The sequence below is a fragment of the Manacus candei genome, unplaced genomic scaffold (assembly GCF_025592945.1).
Source record: "Manacus candei isolate 608988 ecotype Guabito, Panama unplaced genomic scaffold, ASM2559294v1 h1tg000021l, whole genome shotgun sequence".
NCBI classification, from domain to species: domain Eukaryota; kingdom Metazoa; phylum Chordata; class Aves; order Passeriformes; family Pipridae; genus Manacus; species Manacus candei.
The window spans coordinates 3,644,051-3,662,655 of NW_026138069.1; the positions used below are offsets into that span (position 1 = coordinate 3,644,051).

An 18,605-nucleotide genomic window follows, 5' to 3' on the forward strand; every position below is an offset into this window, starting at 1 on the left:
AGTAACAAAATAAAGTGATTGAAGAGGGAAGAACCCTCTTCAATCAAGAAACCAACAAGGGATTATTGTTTATTTTTATCACTGTGGTGGTGAAATTCTTGATGTAATAGCAGGATATCAAGTGTAACAATGGAAAGAAAAAAAGAGACACGGAACTAGGAAAGAAGTTATAACCATCAGTATTTGAGGAGCATTTTCCTCAGGAGAGCAGCAAAAATGGAATTATGAGAGTTCTGCTGCTGTTCTGGGGAAGAGCAAGTGTTCATTGTGCTTTATATGTTTATTTGTTATCTGTCCCAAGAGCATGTTTCTGTACCTTTTTAAGTTTTGTAAGCTTAACAGGTCACACACCAACATGCCAATGCTGTTGACCTCTTAGTTTTTTGTTATCTCTTTAACATTAAAAAAATAGTACTGACTCGATATGTAGGTAAATAGGCTTCCTTTTACCACTCATCCTCTATGAATATTTGATTCATTCTGAATGGTACTTTTTCCATGGAAGATTGTAGGTCTTCTCTTTCCTCTATAAGGCAACCTTATAGAACTGGTAAAGTGGTTTGCCTGCTTGCTATTGCTTGAGAAATAGGAATTTAGTCTCACTCACTTCCATTCAAGTTGAAAAAGACTTTTAAGGTTATAGAGTCCCAGCACTGCCAAGTCTGCTATTAAACCATGTCCCTAAGTGCCACATCTACCTGTCTTTTAAGTACCTTCAGGGATGGTAACTGCACCACTTTCCTGGGCAGCCTGTTGCAGTGCTTGATAACCCTTTTGGTGAAGAAATTTTTCTCAATATCCAAACTAAACCTCCTCTGGCACACCTTGAGGCCATTTCCTCTTGTCTTGTTGCTTGTTTCTTGGGAGAACAGACTGACCCCCACCTGGCTACAACTTCCTTTCAGGCAGTTGTAGAGAGTGATAAAGTCTCCCCTCAGCCTCCTTTTTCTTCAGGCTAAACATCCCCAGCTCCCTCAGCCACTCCTCATAAGACTTGTTCTAGATAATTCACCAGCTCTGTTGCCCTTCTCTGGACTCGCTCCAACACCTCAATGCCCTTATTGTAGTGAGTGGCCCAAAACTGAACACAGCAGTCAGGGTGCAGCCTCACCAGTGCCACATAAGGGGACATGATCACAGCCTTAGTCCTGCTGGCCATGCTATATCTGAAACAAACCAGGATGCCATTGGCCATTGGCCTTTTTGGCCACTGGGGCACAACATTGGCTGTTGACCAATACCCCCAGGTCCTTTTCTGCTGGGCAGCTTCCCAGACTGTAGTGCTTCATGGGGTTATTGTGACCCAAGTGCAAGACCTGGCACTTGGTCTTGTTGAACTTCATACAATTGGCCTCATCCCATTGACCCAACCTGTCCAGAACCTTCTGCAGAACCCTCCTGCACTCAAACAGATCAAACATTCCCACTTATCGTGGTGTAGTCTGCAGACTGACTAAGGGTGCACTCAATTCCCTACTACTGAGCCCTGGAGAACCCCACTGTGACCGTCTGCCAGCTGGATGTAACTCCACCACCACTCTTTTAGGGACCAGCCATTCAGACAGGTGTTTTTACCAAACAAAGAGTATGTCCATGTAAGCCATGAGCAGACAATTTTTGCAGGACAACACAATATTTATGCCAAAGAATGTTCCCAGTCAACAAAGCTGTAAATTTCCATCTGATTATGTCAGCTGGAGAATCAGGGTGGTTGGGTACTTTTAAAACTGTGTGCTTTTGTCTGGTAACCAGTAGCTGTAAAAAGTGCTGTATTGGACTTGATGGACCAAAAAGGCTCCATTGGACTCAAGAGATGAGAGGCAGTTCTTGTAGGCTGCTCAGGGACTGCCTTCCCAAAAGTTGTCAAGTACCTTGTCAGGTTTGTACAGGGTAGATGTCTGGATTACAATAGGATGTCTTCATACAAGGTTAAATGTGTGTTTGACGTAAATATAATAGAAAATTGCGATAATAATATGATGCAGGCACCTCAAAGATTTGTAATAAGACATGGTCTGTAGGAAAAGCAGAATCCATATGGAAATAGCTAAATTATTTCAATTAATAAATCTATTGCATAAAATCCACATATTACAGAAAGGTTGAAATCTGTTGAATAAAATTAGTATAAAAAGTGTATCTAAACATACTATACATAAACATAGAAAAGCTTTTCATGGGGATAAATCATTTACAACTGCATTTTTTTAATGCAAAAAAACCCAACATGAAAGTGAACTCAAATCTAGAGATGTATCTTTTAGGTTGATAAGTTCTTCCTCCCCTCATCTTGGTAATAGTCATATCAATCCCACACAATAGTTTCTGTGCATTTTGACAGAATAATGATAGATGTATATGTCTCTACACTTATTTCCTAATTGCAGATATATATGTCATACTACAAATTTTATTTCATTTTTAATGAACCACACATTCTGCACAACTCTCTGATTAAAGTTTTGAACCATAAGAATGGAACTCTTTTTTGATTTGGTTTTTTAAATTACTATATCCCATATATGTGCTTCGTAAAGTGAACATGGCTTTGTGGAGATAAAATCATTTATATAGGTCTGATTGGTTTCGCATATGTTTTTTTACTCTAAAATTGGTGAGCTATGTTAAAGATATATAAATAAATGTTACTTCTTTCTCTCTCACATTTTCCAGGCAATTATATTTCAGTACTGAGTATGAATTCACATAGGAATCAACAGACTTGGAATTCATAAGACTGACAAACCACTGGGCAAAATTACAAAACTATAAAAAATAAATTTTTCATTTTACACTCATTATGTGTTCTTGTTATGGATGTATGTGGGAGAACAGCTTTACAATGAGCCCATTCAAGGACTGTTTTGGAAACGCTACATAGGAATACCATTGCAAAGTGGCCTTTACCATTGTTCTAGCCTTTTGGATGATCCCAGAGTCCAGCTCACCCCACGTGGATGCAGTGAACTGCTGGGAGTCACCCCGCATGCTACGGTTCCCCAATATTTTGGCATGACTCGTAGCCTGATGAGCACAGTAAAGCATGTTGATCCAGTTCCCCTTTGTGGATTAGAATCAGCCCTGTAAGACAGTCCCACAGAAAGCCGCTAACTACAGCTAGAACAAACCTGTGCATTTAAATTAAATAACTGTGTGTGTTTAGTTAGTGAAGAACTCATGTTTGTCTATTCAAAAAGACAACATCTGTGTTCAGACTTGTTTGATTCTTCTTCCCTTTTTTTTCTCTAATCCTGAATGCATTTACATAATATTGCAGACTGATAAGCTTTTTTCAGTCTATGGGTAGCTCAGTCATTTCTTTTTCTCTGATTAGTGGCAGGTAGAGGTGGGTTTTTTTAGCCAGTTAGCTGCTTCTTTATTCAAAAAATCTGTTCCCTCTGATGGTGTCATTATGGTTACAGTAGTAAATTCCATTATATACAGACTCATCTTGTAGTATCTGACAGTATTTTCTTTAACAGTCATGAGACTCAATGCCATACTCCACATTTTCTGTAATAGCCTCTCCTCAGGTTCTATCATCTGTCATCACTACAGACATGTCTATAAGTCTTCTATAAGATTATCTTGTTGCTGAACCCTTTTACTCATCTGGACATCTTTTTTTTTTTTTTATGCAATACTTGTTCTCATAGCTGAAAAAATGAGTGGACTTCTATCAGGCTTTCAGGGTTAATACTGCATTTTTTATGTCTGTCCTCCTATAGACTTCAGTAAGATTACTTTTGTGAGTAAGGGTTGTGAGATTTGTTCTTGTATCACACACACATGCATATATATACGTATATGAATTTTTCAGAACTGTGCCTACACTTCTGCAAACCTGTTTCCTTTCACTATCTGGCTTTAATAATTATTATGATCACACACTTATTTTCTGTATTTCTGTATGATTCAGTATTAAATATGCAGACTTTCAACAAAAAAAAAGCAATTTGTTTTTATAGTACTGCTGAAAGAATCATTTGTCTGATGTATATGCATAACTGCAAAAAGCTTCTATTCTGAGAGTGCTTGAAGAATGTAAAAAACAGGAGATAATTTCAACAAAAAATGGAAAAATTCCTTATGAGTTAGTTTAAGAGTAGAAGAATAATTAAAAGAGCTAACACAAAATATTTCAAATAATTAAACTAAAACTAGATATAAATATATCACTACCTAGATTAATTCTAGGTTAATTAGTCATAGGAAAAACCTCTTTGATCCTTAATGAACAATTGAAAATGGTTACATTCTTATTTAAACAGGTAGTGAGGAATTGGTTCTTATTGTCAGAATAGGACACTTTATCTTGAGCTGCCACCTGACATTTTTAAGCACCTGTCAATTAGTTTGGAGAAAAAAGGGAGGATTGCTCACTTTTTAGTTGCTAGAGTATCAGATTCTATGTTACAAATACTAGGATAAGAAAGCAGAAAGGTCTGGCAAGGAAGTACAATAAATGAGTGGCTTAAATACAGTAGTTCTTTTTCTGAATTTGTGACTTTTTTACAAGCCCAGACTTGCTGATTTCTCATGTAAAACCACTTGCTTCCTCTTTCTTTCCTAAAAGGATTCATAGGACTCCTTCACCGTCTTGCTGGTGGTTTCTAAGAGAAGAGCAGAAGCCTGCATGACTGAGCTATGAGATCACCACTTAGAGCTGATCCTTAGAGCTGATCTTATCCTTATGATTTAGAAATATTGTGTCTTCCATGCTGGACTTGACTTGATTTCATCAGCTCTGGTTTGAGGAAGGGCTCAGACCCTCAATAACAGTACATTTGTGGAAGCTGTCAATCCAAAGCTATTGCTCTGTCTGGGGAAAGTACTGGCTAGGAATGCAGCTTGGCTTTTAGTGCAAGAGCATTGGTAATGTAGTTTGATCACTAGGTTGAAGTAGAAAAAGGTGTCTAGTGTGTAGGCAGCAATCAAGACATAAAGAACAAAAAATTTGGGGGATCGAATGTAAATGAAAGGTCTTGAACAATCGGTGGGAGAGGGATTGCTCTGAGGAAGACTGGTCAGTGGCTGTTTAAGCAGCCTGATGGGAGTCTTGAAGGGAACATCATTTAGATGTCTTGTGGGAAGAATTCCTTTTTAATTGTCTATTAGGAAGCATCACCACTTTTATAGAACTGCTCTTTTCCAAAGGTTTTTGCAGACATCGGTGCTCATCTGCTTACTTCCCTTCTTGATGGACAGATGTTTTTTCATTTCATAGGAAAAGAGGCTGTAACTAAAGGGGCAGGCACTGAATGACCACTGCAGGTAACAAACAGGTGCAGCCATGAGCGAGACTGACAGAGCAGTCCTTAAGCAAATAAACTAGTGAACTGTAAGCTTAACTGAGAGTGCTTCTGCTGATTAATTGAGCAATTAATGACCATTAAATCCAGGGGGTTTACAGTCTTATGTATATGCTGTTCTGCTGTTTACTTATCAGCTGTAACTATCTGCTATTCAATTTTTGCTTACATTAATTTACTGTGTTGTAATTTGACTAATGAAGTCCATTTAAGAAATATTTACATAACTTGAAAAGGTAGAACTGAAGAAAATTTTTGAACAGTGTCAATATGAGGGCTTCAAACCAGCTGTGTAACCTGTGCAGAACAGAAACATAGACTTTTGACCAAGTATATCTATGAAAAGATCATTGGACATCAATATGTATAGGCAAAAAATGGCAGACATGAATAACTACTAAATAGTTACTAAACATTATCATAAGCCACATCCTAATGTAATGTGATTTCAGTGATATTTATGAGGCAGTTGATGTTAAATACAATTCTGGACCAAATCAATGTGTAATATAACTTTGCATATGTGTTCTCTTTGACTTCAGAGAGTTACACTGGGAATAACTATGGCCTCACAATTCAAAATCAAATCTGTATTATAACAATCAGCCTGCTTTCTGATGGAAGAAACAAATCTTTCTAGAAAATGCATTGGATGTATATATTTTTTATATCTGCTTGAGTTTCTGTGTACATATATCTATATACATACAAACGCACACTTCTATGAGTGATCTTTCAATAGTGAAATAGTCTCTGCTTTCATAATTAAGGTATTTATACTGATCACTAAATTTCTTCTCAAGATGGGAAGGTGGAGAGCATTAGTGCATGCTTTCACCTTTTTATAGTTTGAAATCCAGAAAAAAATTCCTTCTTGAACATTTTTAGTGTTTAAGCAACCACTACCTGTGCTGCCAAGGCTTATTGAAAGCAGCTGGATGCCTGCCTCTGTCCTCCCCCTTTCTTGGAACTGCTGCCAGAACAGGTAGTCAGAAACAGAAAGCAGAGAAATATTTGAGCATCTGTGCTCTCTCTCTCTCTCAGGAAAACATCTGTGGCTTCCATAGGAAGCACTCATTTTTTCCCATCAGCCAAGACTCTGGATACCCTTGGGTCTGGTTTTGGCACAGCAAGCCAAGTAGGATGCAGTTTATGGCTTAAAACTTACAAGAGAAGTCGTTCAGGCAATCCCATCCCTGGCAGAACATTGAGAGAAATTCCCCAGGCTGCAAGCCACATATGGGTCTCTGACCTTTTATTAGCACACCATGGGAGAGGTTAACAATTGTTGAGACTCCAGTCCTCCCTTTGACATACAAATACAACAATACCAAGTAGCCTTTCCAAGACAAGCATATTTAGGGCACAACATGCTTTTTAATCCAGGGTTCAACATAGGGGAAAAAAATGAACAAAACCAAAAACCCAACTCAAAAACTTAGAACAAGAAAAGGATATATTCATAGGATACTGAAACCTCAATTGGTATTTTTTCCAGCATTCTGCCATTGTTAATAATATAGTGATTTGTGAGGGTTTTTTAAAACCAATCTAATCATGAGATGGAAAAAAATTCTCACACCATTTTTAGCTGTTCATGTGGTCAGTTCCATGAGTTATGGAATTAAGATTGCTCAATAGCTGGAGTGAAATAAGAAATGCATGCAATGATGTGATTTTTAAGGATGTCTGTTGTGTTTATCCAAGTACGTAAATGTTGAGATATTAAAAAAAAAATGGATTCAGAATTATGGATGTGAGGTTTGTCAGAGAAAAAAAAACACAGAGGGCTAAATCTAAGTCTTTTTGAAATGTCTTTGTCTTCTCAGCATTACTGTAGTGAATGAAACTATCTGGGATTTTAGTAAAACAGGGATTGGAAAGTAACTCTTTTTTGGGGAAACAGAGTAAATACTTGTTTTGCAGCTAAGAAACTGTAAAGGCTAAATGTCTTGCTCTATGCTGCCTAATCTATGCCAAAGAATGCAGATTGAATAGCCCAGCATCCCAGGCTTTTACCATAACTACTCAATTACTCTTTCAGTCTTAAAGGCAAATGATTTTGACTATGCAGTCCCATGGCTTTAGTGTGGAGTATGGTGAGTGTAAAATGGGAGTGAACTAGCTCATGCTTCTGCCAGCAGCCTTTGCAGCTATTGACTGAAGAGCCAATGCAAGCTGATCTCAAATGTAATAGTCCTATGACTACTCTAACGGGAAGCAGGTTCAACCCTGTCCACTGGTAGAAACATTATATTCTGCTTTTCATACTTCTACTAAGGTGAAAACCACATCTGAGACTGAATCAGAAAAGTCTTATGCAAGGTTGGTTATAGCAGAAAAAAAAGTTGCTTAGTTATGGTTGCTCCACATGCTAAGTAGTCACATCTTTATTAACCACTGTTTGCAAATTGGAGCTTAGCAAAAGTTAGTTAGAGGTGAAGAGTACTTTTGCATTTGTTGGGAATAAACAAAAATACTGAGCTGGTGGAGAGCCTGCACTGAAGAAGGATCAAGTACAGCTACACCAGAGACACATGCCTGTCTAACCATTTACACAGCAGCTTCCTTACATAACTGATTCCAGCACTATGTCATCCCTATAGCCATCCATTATATAATGAAAGTTTTAGTTAGAAAAGATATTGTTGTTTCCATTACCCTGAGCACTAGCTTATCATCTTTTCTTTTTGTATTAGTCTTTTACATGGCAGAAGATTGATCTTCTTCCCTTTCTGAGTGGTTTTTTGTTTGTTTGTTTTTTGTTTGTTTGTTTTCTCAAGAACGCACAGCAGAATTGCTTCAAGCTTTCCTACAAGTCAGCTTTACTAAACCTTTTATAATTCTTGTAGTCTGCTTCATGACTATATCCAGCTTATCTATGGTTTCCTTAAAGACTTCACCTACTTTCAGTAGACTGGATCAATACCTGTGGACTACATGAAAAGCTTCTCTTAATATCTTCTGCATTGATCCTGACATCTTTTTGTATCACCACTGTTTGGTTGAGACATGCTTTGTTTACAAACTCCTCTAACAATTTTTTTTTTATGTACTCCTCCTTAATGATTATTCCTCATAGCATACTTGGTTTCTCTTAAGTTTAGTATCTTCCATTTCTATTAAATCACACATTTTCTTCAGCATTTCCAGATTTTTAAAAATCTACTATAAAATCTCCCATTTTTCAGGAAAAGAGAGATATTTCATATATTTTTGTATTTTAGAAATATTATGATATACATGACTGATTTTTCATCTAAATTATGATTATCTCTCATTTTGTGATATAGTAATTTATTCTTCTTTCATGAATGCCTCTTCTAGCACTCAGTTCTGTACCCTCCAGAAAGAAGTTTCATTTAGACCATAGTCCCCTAGTTTTCCTAGTAAAAAGTCACATAGATTACTTCCATTAATTTTTTTTCTTTAACCTAATTAAATAATACAATTACATTGGCTTGACATAATGAGTTGAAATATGAATGATTTAGGCCATTTGAATACATCTGTAGTTAATGTCAATAACAACTTCTTTCATATAATTGAAAGATGATGAGTTTTGGGAACAAATGGGAGTTTCCCCAGACAAGAATAGAAGCAACAAGCCAGCACACAGGAAGAGTGTCTTGAGAGCAGGGAAGAGAGACACCAACAGCCAGGAGATCTACTTTTCCGTGTAAAGGGATGGACAGAGGGCTTGATTGACCTCAGCACATTCTTCTTCTTCTTGAACTTAAAAACAGTCACAGTTCACTGCCTTTGGCCTCAAAAGAAGGTTGGCCAACAGGATGGGTGTGTTCTGTCTATCTTTGACTTGGACATGTATCTTCCATGGCAAGATTTTTCCTTTATGGTATAAATGAATATTAACCCGTTTCCTTCATTCAAAAGTTGGTGGTTTTTTGGTTGGTTGGTTTGTTTTGATTTTTTTAATGCTGAGAACAACCTTCCATTTTCTCCATTTTTAATTAAAGGATTAATTTCTCCTTGCAACGTTAGGTTTAAGAGCAGTCTTAATCCTGGGTGACTTTTAGCCTTGATCTTCCCCTGTCTGTCTTGAATGCTGTTCTGGTGTTCACTCTACTAGAAATCCTGTCCGCTTGTCACTCAATTGTTTTATCCCTCTCTGCACATTCTTAATCCTTTCTTTCACATTTGCTGTTAGTCACAGTAGCCAGCCTTTCCCCATCACTTCTCTTCAACATCTGCAGCAAAGTTTTTCCCGTCAGTGATCTAATGTCTGTGGGTTATAATTAAAGGCTGGGATTACTTTTTTAATATTTTTTCCTCACGCACAATGGAAAAGTTTCCATTTTGGAGCTCCTAGCTAGTCAACTTTTTCTCAAGAGAATATTTAGTATACTAGTGAGTGAAGATCATTTTGCAGCCCCCTTTGTCAGAGCTCTCCAGGCTGACAGACTGCTCTTGGTTCTGTTCATCACCCTGCCAGGGTGCTTATGCACTATAGCCACACTCTGAAAGGAAGGCATCTATATAGAAACAAAGATTATTTTATGTCTGCTAATGATAGAGAGCTTGGACACTGACTTACCTAAAATTTTTCCTGCAATTTCAGTATATTATTTTATTAAACTGACATAAAAAATGAAAGGATTGAAGAGATTGAATTATCTCTGTAGATGCTTATCTGGGAAATGTTACGGAGCCAGGTACTATCCAGTCCAAATTCTGAAATGTTATGTTTAGCAATTTTTCTTTTATGTTCAAACTACAATTTTTTTTTTCTTTAGCTCTAATTTTTCTGTATTTTCAAGCAAGGATGAAGGCATAAAGGAGAGCTCCCTCCTGCATGCATCCTTTAAATGAATTTGCCCTCACAGGATAAGCAGTCTGGTACTCAAACTTTTCTTAAAACCATGACCATATAAAAAGGATACCCTTACTCTTATATATGTGCTCAACCTTTCTCACGTAGAATATTGGAATTTAAAGCATTCAATTCTTTAAGCCTAAGAGAACAATATAAATTTGATAAAATCTAAGATCTGTGCAGTAAACTATCAGTTCAAGTAAAATTAGCCTTTTTTTGGTTTTTTTTTTGAATAAGGGAGGTTAAACTGCTCTTTACATATAATTTAAATAATATCTTTTAAAGTGAATTACTTCTTTGCAGATGACTGGCTTACCCTCCAACTTGTGTTTGAGCTAGAAGTGATGCAGTGGAGTGTATGCAATTATGCTACAGCTGCTGACAGGCATAAAGTAAATGAGATGTTTCATCTCAGTGGGTACATTTCCTGTTTAAATGTTTAAGAAAATAAACTCAACAGCTTTAGCCAAACTGAGACCGGGCTATCTCAAATATTTCATTTCTGCAATGAACATCTATTAATAACTCTTTCAATCTCATTTGGCCTAAGCCTGCAAAAGATTAAACTGGTATGTTTACAGATTGAGTAAATTTTGTCATCTTGTTTTGTCATCAGTTTTGTTAACTTTTCTGAAAGCTTTATTTTTAACTGTTGATTGATAATATAATAATTGAGAAAATTTCCATGGCTGTTGTTTCTCAAATTTGGGGGGAAATGGAGGCTGAAAAATTACATAACATTTGAAATAAAAAAGGTGACATTCAAAATTAAGGTCTTTGAAAACTGTTGATCTTTGAACTTGTTTTTCAGAACTGTGTTGTCAGAAATGAAACTAAAGCAATATGAAAGATTCTAAAATACTGTTGTGCTCTAGAATGTGTAACAAAGTGTGAGTTTTGTTTGCAGGTTTTATGACATTTTTAAGTGATGATGATAATTCATAAACACTATTTTTTTTTAGAAATTATTTGCAAAATAATGAAACAGACTTGGTTCAGAAGTTATTTTTAGATACGCATTGAACAGATAAAAAGAATTTTTCTGTTTAACATGGTTTTACTTTGAGGACAACTTGAAATAGATAAACATTTTAGAATGATCTAGAAATTTAGAGATGGAATTAGGTAATGCTTTGGAAAGTATTATCAGATGTTTCAATAAAATATTTTAAGACAAATTTCATACTGAAGAGATGCAGAGAGTTTATATATATGTTAATTATTATGATGTTGATACCATCTCCAGCTTACATTAGCTCATCGTGAGGTGAAGATTTAATAATTATTAACATGTTTTGGAGTTCCAATTCATATGACTGACAGCAAAGCTTCCCACTTTAATGGGTTTTTTATCTTTTGGGGAATGAGGTAAAACCTTCCTAATCCTAGTGCTTAGGTTGTGGATTATTCTGTGACTCAAGAGAAAAGGTATTTCATAGGTAACAATTCAATAGGATATATTTATCTCCACAAGTGATTTGAGAGACTGGCTTCTCCTAAGGACATGATGCCAGATAACATGGTGAATGCACATAAGGCATTTTAGGTCTAAATATAACTGCAGTATCACTGCTGTGTAAAAATCCCCACGTATTTAACTGAGGAATGTGACTTACTAGCTTGTGTGCAATGCCAGGAAAGACAGAGTAAACCTGGTGCTGTGCTGAGATTTAGCAGCTTATGTGCTTGCTAGCTCAGGCATCTCTGCAGTGCACTTGATTTCATAGTGGGGATGTGTCCAGCTGTGAAAGCAACTGAGAAATGGATATCTTTCCTCCAGATCTTTCTTTCTCTTTCCTGCATAGGTAATATAAGCCTTTTAAGGTATGGGGGCTTTTGCAGCCTATGTTTTCATGCATTATCCAGCTTTAGAGTCTTAGACTATATTTTAATAAAAAAGGAATGTTTTAAACATTTAACATAATAAAAGGGAGATATACATATATATCTTTCCTATTATTTTCTCATTATTTGTTTGTAATGGAGTGTAACTAGGGAGGTGTATCATAGAAACAAGAAACCATTCTGTGGGTGAACTATTAATATGCTTTGTGGGTGTTGAAGATATTTGGCTTAATCCTGAATGGGCCAAAAGGGTCTTAATCACAGAATCATAGAACAGTTAGGCTTGGAAGGAACCCTTGGATCATTTGGTTCCATCTTCCCTGCAATGAGCAGGAACATCAAATACACACCTTGTTTTAGGTCAGGGGAATGCTGACGTGAGACGTGCTGCACCAATAATCTCAATGCATGTCATGAACCCTTATGGAGGTTTTCCAGACATCCTGCTGCTTTTACAGAAATCTTGAACAAAAGCTGTGAAGTCACTTTTATTGTAGTTGTCTCTGTTCCCTTGTATCCACATTTTCTTCACCAAAAGAAAGAAAAATTGTCTTCCCACATTCTTCTACATATATTTCCAAGTATATGGGAGTCATCACACAGAGAAGAAACTGTGCTGTTTCTTGGTTTCCCTTTCCAGCTATTATTATTGCAGCTTTTTGCTAGTGCAATCTTCTTGATCTGTGCACTGTACGAGGTTAGTGATTTTTGCATCTGCTGTTAATGGCATGACATTTCTCTACAAGACTGCTCATCTTGAAACATTACACTGAGAATGAAGATCCATTCATTTGTTACCCTAATCCTGACTTCCAGAAATAGTCAACCTCTATCCCTACTTCTGAGAAATATATTTTCTATCTCCTCTGTGTATTTCAGCACCTGTAACAGTCCTCTGTAGAGAAATGGGAAAACAATGGTGGTATTAGTGAAAAATACATCCTTTGGGTACTTATGAAATATGAAATAGATTTTTTCAACCATTTTGTTATCAATATTAGTTTTTTTTAACTGTTGTATCAGTTAATGATATCCATCTTTTCTAGGAAAGGACAGTGAGTGACATTACTCAGACACAGCCTTCTCAGACAAAGTCTAAAAATTACTCTATCATTACTATTGATAGTATGAAATGATGTCTGGTGGCTTTGAGGAAGCCATGTACAGATTGTTATATAAAGAATTTAAAAAGAGCCTTAATGGTGTTTGATTTGAAGTATCAGTTAAACATTTATCCTATCACATTGACAATTTTCAGCACACATTGAGAGAACTAATTGTTTATCATATTTGCCAGTACCAGGTCCACTTTATGATGTGAACAGCCAACTTAATGAAGTACATGGATGTGCTGATCTTCCTGAGCTCTCTCCAGAGCCAGGAATACATTCCCCAGCACTGAGATATTCAGAGAATTCAGTGTCATAAACATGCCCATTTGCATGGTGTTGTACCCCAGAAAGAGCAAATTCATTGAACAGTTGCAGGCTGTCTCTGCAGCAAAATTTGAAGTGAACATGTCTGGGCGGAATCTGACAAATGTCAGAGCATCATTGAATGATTTAGGAAAGTATCTGAGGTGTTGTGGTTCAAGACTCTTCCCCCTCCTTAAAGCAGGAATATCTTTGGGCATTTGACTACATTTTTAGACGAGTGTCTAAAACCTTCTAATTCCATCCGGATGAAATCTGCAAGAAGAAAGACACTATGTCTAAGCATCTCAGATATACAAAGACATTATAGAAGAGAAAATGGCAGAAAACATTAGTGTTCAGCAACAAAGCTAATCATGCAGAAGTGGGTGCCTGAATTTAGCTAATGATTTTAAACTACTTTACAGCCCAATAAACTTAGATTGCTCCAGTGGGAATTTCCTGTGAAGAGCAGACTCAGTCCTGCAGTCAATCCATTAGTTAAGCTATCTTTGTTCTTGTGAATAATGTTATTTGCATTTCTGTAGGCTTATTCAGAGAGAGAATGTGGCTGTATGGAAATAGACTGTATGAAAGGAAGTAATGTAAATATTTGTAAGAGGACAGTACTCTTCCAGAAGTCTAAAGGACATTCTATAAGTAATCTGTAGTTACTTCAACAGGTAAATGTAACAAATGTTTATACTAAGAGACAAAAAGTTTCTGTTTATCTTGGCTGAATGCATGGTTGGGAGAAATTCTGCATTGAGGCCTGTTCCATATATGACTACTGTCCACAGTAATTTTTAATTTGAAGACAGAATTGAAACTATGTTCTTATGTAATATTGCTTGTGGGAGAACTTTTCTCAGTATAAAAATAGACAAAGGCATAATATCTCATTTTCTCTTTTTATTTCAAAACTGGATGAATTAGGAAGCTGATATGTGAATATTTTTATCAAAGGACAAATATTAATGGGTTTGGAGAATATAATAAGGAATGCGAATTTCTGTGACAAAAATTTAGAAAGAGAAAAAAAAACCAAAACCAAACAACCAAGTAAAAAACCAACTGTTAGAGTGTGAGAGTGTTGGACAGAAAATACAAAATACCTGCACATAGGATTCAGGAAATATGTTTTCCTGAGGGCATTAGAAAAATACTGGTCAACTATAGTTCAACTTGTCTGGTAGAATGCTCTTTGCTGCTTCCTGCTACCCACACTATTGTCTGCTCAGAGTTCTGGCACATATCATTGCAGCTTTCCATTGCTGACATCACCTGACTGCACGATTCATTCAAGTGAGTTAAGCCTAGTAACTCCAAAATATGTAGCAGCAGTCAAAAGAAACTGAACTCCAACCTACACAGCAAGTTTCTGCTTGGTAGCCCCATACAGCTGGCTCTGTTCAGGGTAGCCAGTGTTACAGCAGTAGAGCCAGCCAGAATTGCTGTCATTCAAGGGAAGATGTGGCCCCTTAATTTTTTATCCTGATGTTTGGGTTTTACTTAAACTCCCATCCCCCACAACCTTGCAGAATTATTGTTTCCTGAATACATTGTTTCCACAAGTACTGGCAGTCCTGACATTGATAGGCAGTGAATCAATACTTTTATGGAATCATGAAGCCAAAATGGTTCTGCAGATCTGCAGTGTGCAGTATGTGGTTTTGCATTTTGGATATAATAACTGCAATTTGAAATACTCTCCCACAAGCATCAGTTGCCTGCTTTAGGAAATTCACAATAGAGACTTTAATTAGGAAAGAAGAAACTGCATCATGCCATTTAGAAAGGAAAAATTCACACAAGATTTTTTTTTTTCCAGTTTTGGGCTATAATAGCAATAACTGTCTTTAGCTGAGGACATTTCCTGGGGCTTAATGGTCCATGGCTTTGCTTCTTCGACTGATCATCATCATCTCCCAACAGTCATTAATCCCCTACAAATGCCCTGCACCTCAGTCATTAAATGTGCTTAAACGTGCTTTTTCTGAAAATGAAATACTTCTATATTTAATGCATCTTCCAGGAATAGGAGTGATCTTTCTGAGGTGACGAATGAAAGAAATTTAGTAACGTGTCAAAGAAGTACTAATTATGACAAGTGGATAAGTTCTGTTTCTGGAGATAGCACGACAAAGAATTTTTCCACAGTAAGAGCACGTTAGGTGTAAGTCATCATTTTACATATGTCACGATTCACACTCATCCCAACTGCATAACAGCAATACATAACAGGAATACAGGTAGTTATTCATAGTTAGATTTTTTCTGCAGAGTGTCTCAGTATAAAAAAAAAAGCATCTCACAAAACATGGATAGTGTGTGCCTGCAGCACTGCTTAGAAAAAACTTTCCATTCCGTAGCTGTAAAAATAGAGCTGTGCAGTTTTACAAGGTGTTTGTGATAATGCAAGAAAAAAAAAAAGAAGTTAAATCTTTTCTACCTAAGGTCTGAAACTCTTAGAAATAAATCTTCTGGTGAGCATTTTATGCGTCTCTTACAAATAGGTCCTCAAGCACAGCACCAACTGCATCATCAGATTTTTAAACACAGTAGACTGCCTACCCTTGCTCAAGTAGAATTAAAGCCTTCAACAAAAGCAGTTGAAAGGAATTTGTCTTGATTGAATGAGAATTGAATTTTATTTTATTTTATTTGAATTTTTCTTACTGATACAGTGTGTTATTTTCATCCTGTGCTACTAAGAATGCATAGCTGTCCCAGATTGTGAGAGAGATCAGACCTGATCCTGTCACATTGCCTTCACTGAGTGAAAAATTAGTACCTTTTAGGTATTATGGTAATTTATTATTTATGTTGAACATTGTAATCTCATGTACCTCAGTGAGTGACTATGTAGATAAAACCAGAACTTTGGGCATGCATTGCTAAATGTTGAATGTTAAATGATGTTATTTGTAAAATTGGAGCTCTCCTAGTCAATACCTTTTGATTGCAGATTAACCTGAAAAAAGAATTATTATAACCTGACTTCACAATTTCTTTTCAAAATTTTCTGTTCCTTCAAACAAACAAAAAATCACACGAACAAAGTATCTTCCAGTATAAATGGAACTCACAGTAAAAAATTTCATTTACTTCAGTAACCAATAACAACTGCCTTAATTTTGCAATTTTCTAAGTTAGAATAATTTTTCTGTGTGAAAGTCAAAGGTTTCTTTCAGAAAATTTTAAATACAAAATGACACATACCCACATGCGCACACATTTTATCTGGCTCTCCTTCTTGTTTTTTTGGACAGAGCTATTACCTGATTTAGACTTCACTCTAGAATTATTTCTACTCATCCTAAGGCAGTTTTCAGCAAATAAACTAGTGAAAAAAAGTTCTTAGATCTCTCATTGAGTTCTCTGACTAAGAAAAAATAAAACTGCACAGAGCCAAGGACAAGACAAAAAGTATTACTCCTTTAAGTTGTTTCCAATCTACTTTATATCTCATCATAAATAGCAGGCTGGGGAATAAGCACTGATCTATTGTACTGCAGCTAGAACACTTCTTTTGCCATAGATTCTGTTTAAGGCTACTTTGGTTATTTGTACCTATCATGTAACTTACAGTGTCAGCATTCTTCAGACCATTTGTCAAAATTCAACAGGAATGCACACAAGAAAGAGTCAGAGAAAAAAGAAGGCCTTTTTTCCATGAATTTTTTTTCTGTGAAATTTTTTCACTTTCCTAAAGTGCATTTATTAGTATGCCTAGAATTCTTGTATAATTTTTGTACATAGGAGTTCTCTGTTTTCACCCATTCATTATATTTGCAGATAAGTAGAATTAAAAAAAACCACAAAAACTTTTATAATGTTTCTCATTTTATATTCTGTGTTGCAGGTCTTGTTTTCCCTCTGTGCTGCATTCTGGGGGATCCAAATCATGAAGCGGATCACTTCGTTCAAAGATAAACGTCATTGAAAGAGCAAATCTATCTCTTCAATTATGGAAACAGCACTTTGGAATAATGTTCTAAGTTCCTTGGAATTAATCAACCATGAATCTTACTGAATTGCAATCAGTTCACTTATGATAGGAGAGGTTTGTGATTTGGTAAGAATGTTTGAAAGCTTCTTTAGAGGGTGTATTCATTTTTATTTGATTTTTTAAAGAAATATTTAATTTCTCCCCAATTTAAATAAAACGTTCATTCACAACATGGGTTTTTTACATTCATAGGATTGCAAATTTTTAGAAACCATGTAAAACTAACTTCATTTTTGCAATAATTTTGTTAGTAATTATATGTGAAAAGTATTTTTCACAAGAGGAATTATTAAAATCATATTTGTTGTAACCTGGTATAAAGTGACTGACTGTCTTCCTATTGAGGCTAAACATAAACATATGTGAACGTCGGTTTTTCTGTAATGATTGAATTACACCAGAATCTCCCTGTCATGCCCAATTCAGTGCTCATAACATACAGCTACATGAGGATGAGTAGTCGTAGCAAGAAAATGATTAAAAACAGCATGATAAAATAACTCGAACTAGTATGAGTTGAAACATCTTAAATAAAATTGGCTGATGTATGTGTTGTATAATGCAGACATGCCGTTTAGGGTGAATTATTTATGGAGTACACCTGTGTTGCCAACTTTAGATGCTGATGAAGCCAGAATTTACACGTGGGTATCCCATTGACTAAGGTTACTCATGTGACAAAATATTTGCGAGGCTGGGCTCTTAATTTCTGGTAATTTCCTGCCTGAGTTATGTCCGGGGAGATGCACATCTTGTCTTTCAGGAGCTGTTGGAAAGACGGTTTGTACTAAGATAGGAAAATTAAATACAAATGGTAAAGGGAGTCTCCAAACAGCAGGACTGGCAAAAATACTGGATCTAGTTTGTTTTTCTTTCCTCACACTCATCCAAAATTTTTTTTTGGCTCCAAGCCTTTTAGAAGTGCTTAAAGTCAAGTAGCTAAAAAGTGGAGGCTGTCTTGCATGCTTCAAACTAGTAATAATACCTGGATTTAAGAATGAGTTTAAGTTTGTGTTGTTTTTTTTTCCCATTTAATTTTCCTTTAACATGTTAATGACAGTCTAACAGACATCTCAGATTTAGACAGATAGCCTAGTTTTAATTAACCAATATTTTCAGTCTCTAGCTGTAACAGATGCCACTGTCTACATAATTGGATGTTTCCAATAAATTTTCAGAAACACAGTAAT

At 36.1% G+C, this 18,605-nt stretch overlaps 1 protein-coding gene across 1 annotated transcript in view; it reads left to right on the plus strand.

The window, feature by feature from the left end:
• Positions 1–17,975, plus strand: part of AGMO (alkylglycerol monooxygenase) — a 189,231-nt gene extending 171,256 nt beyond the window's left edge. Inside the window, exon 13 of the mRNA XM_051785980.1 lies at positions 17,269–17,975. Coding sequence (XP_051641940.1) covers positions 17,269–17,349 — 81 coding nt within the window. The 3' untranslated portion in view covers positions 17,350–17,975. The remainder of the gene's footprint in view (positions 1–17,268) is intronic.
• The last annotated feature ends 630 nt before the right edge of the window (positions 17,976–18,605 follow it).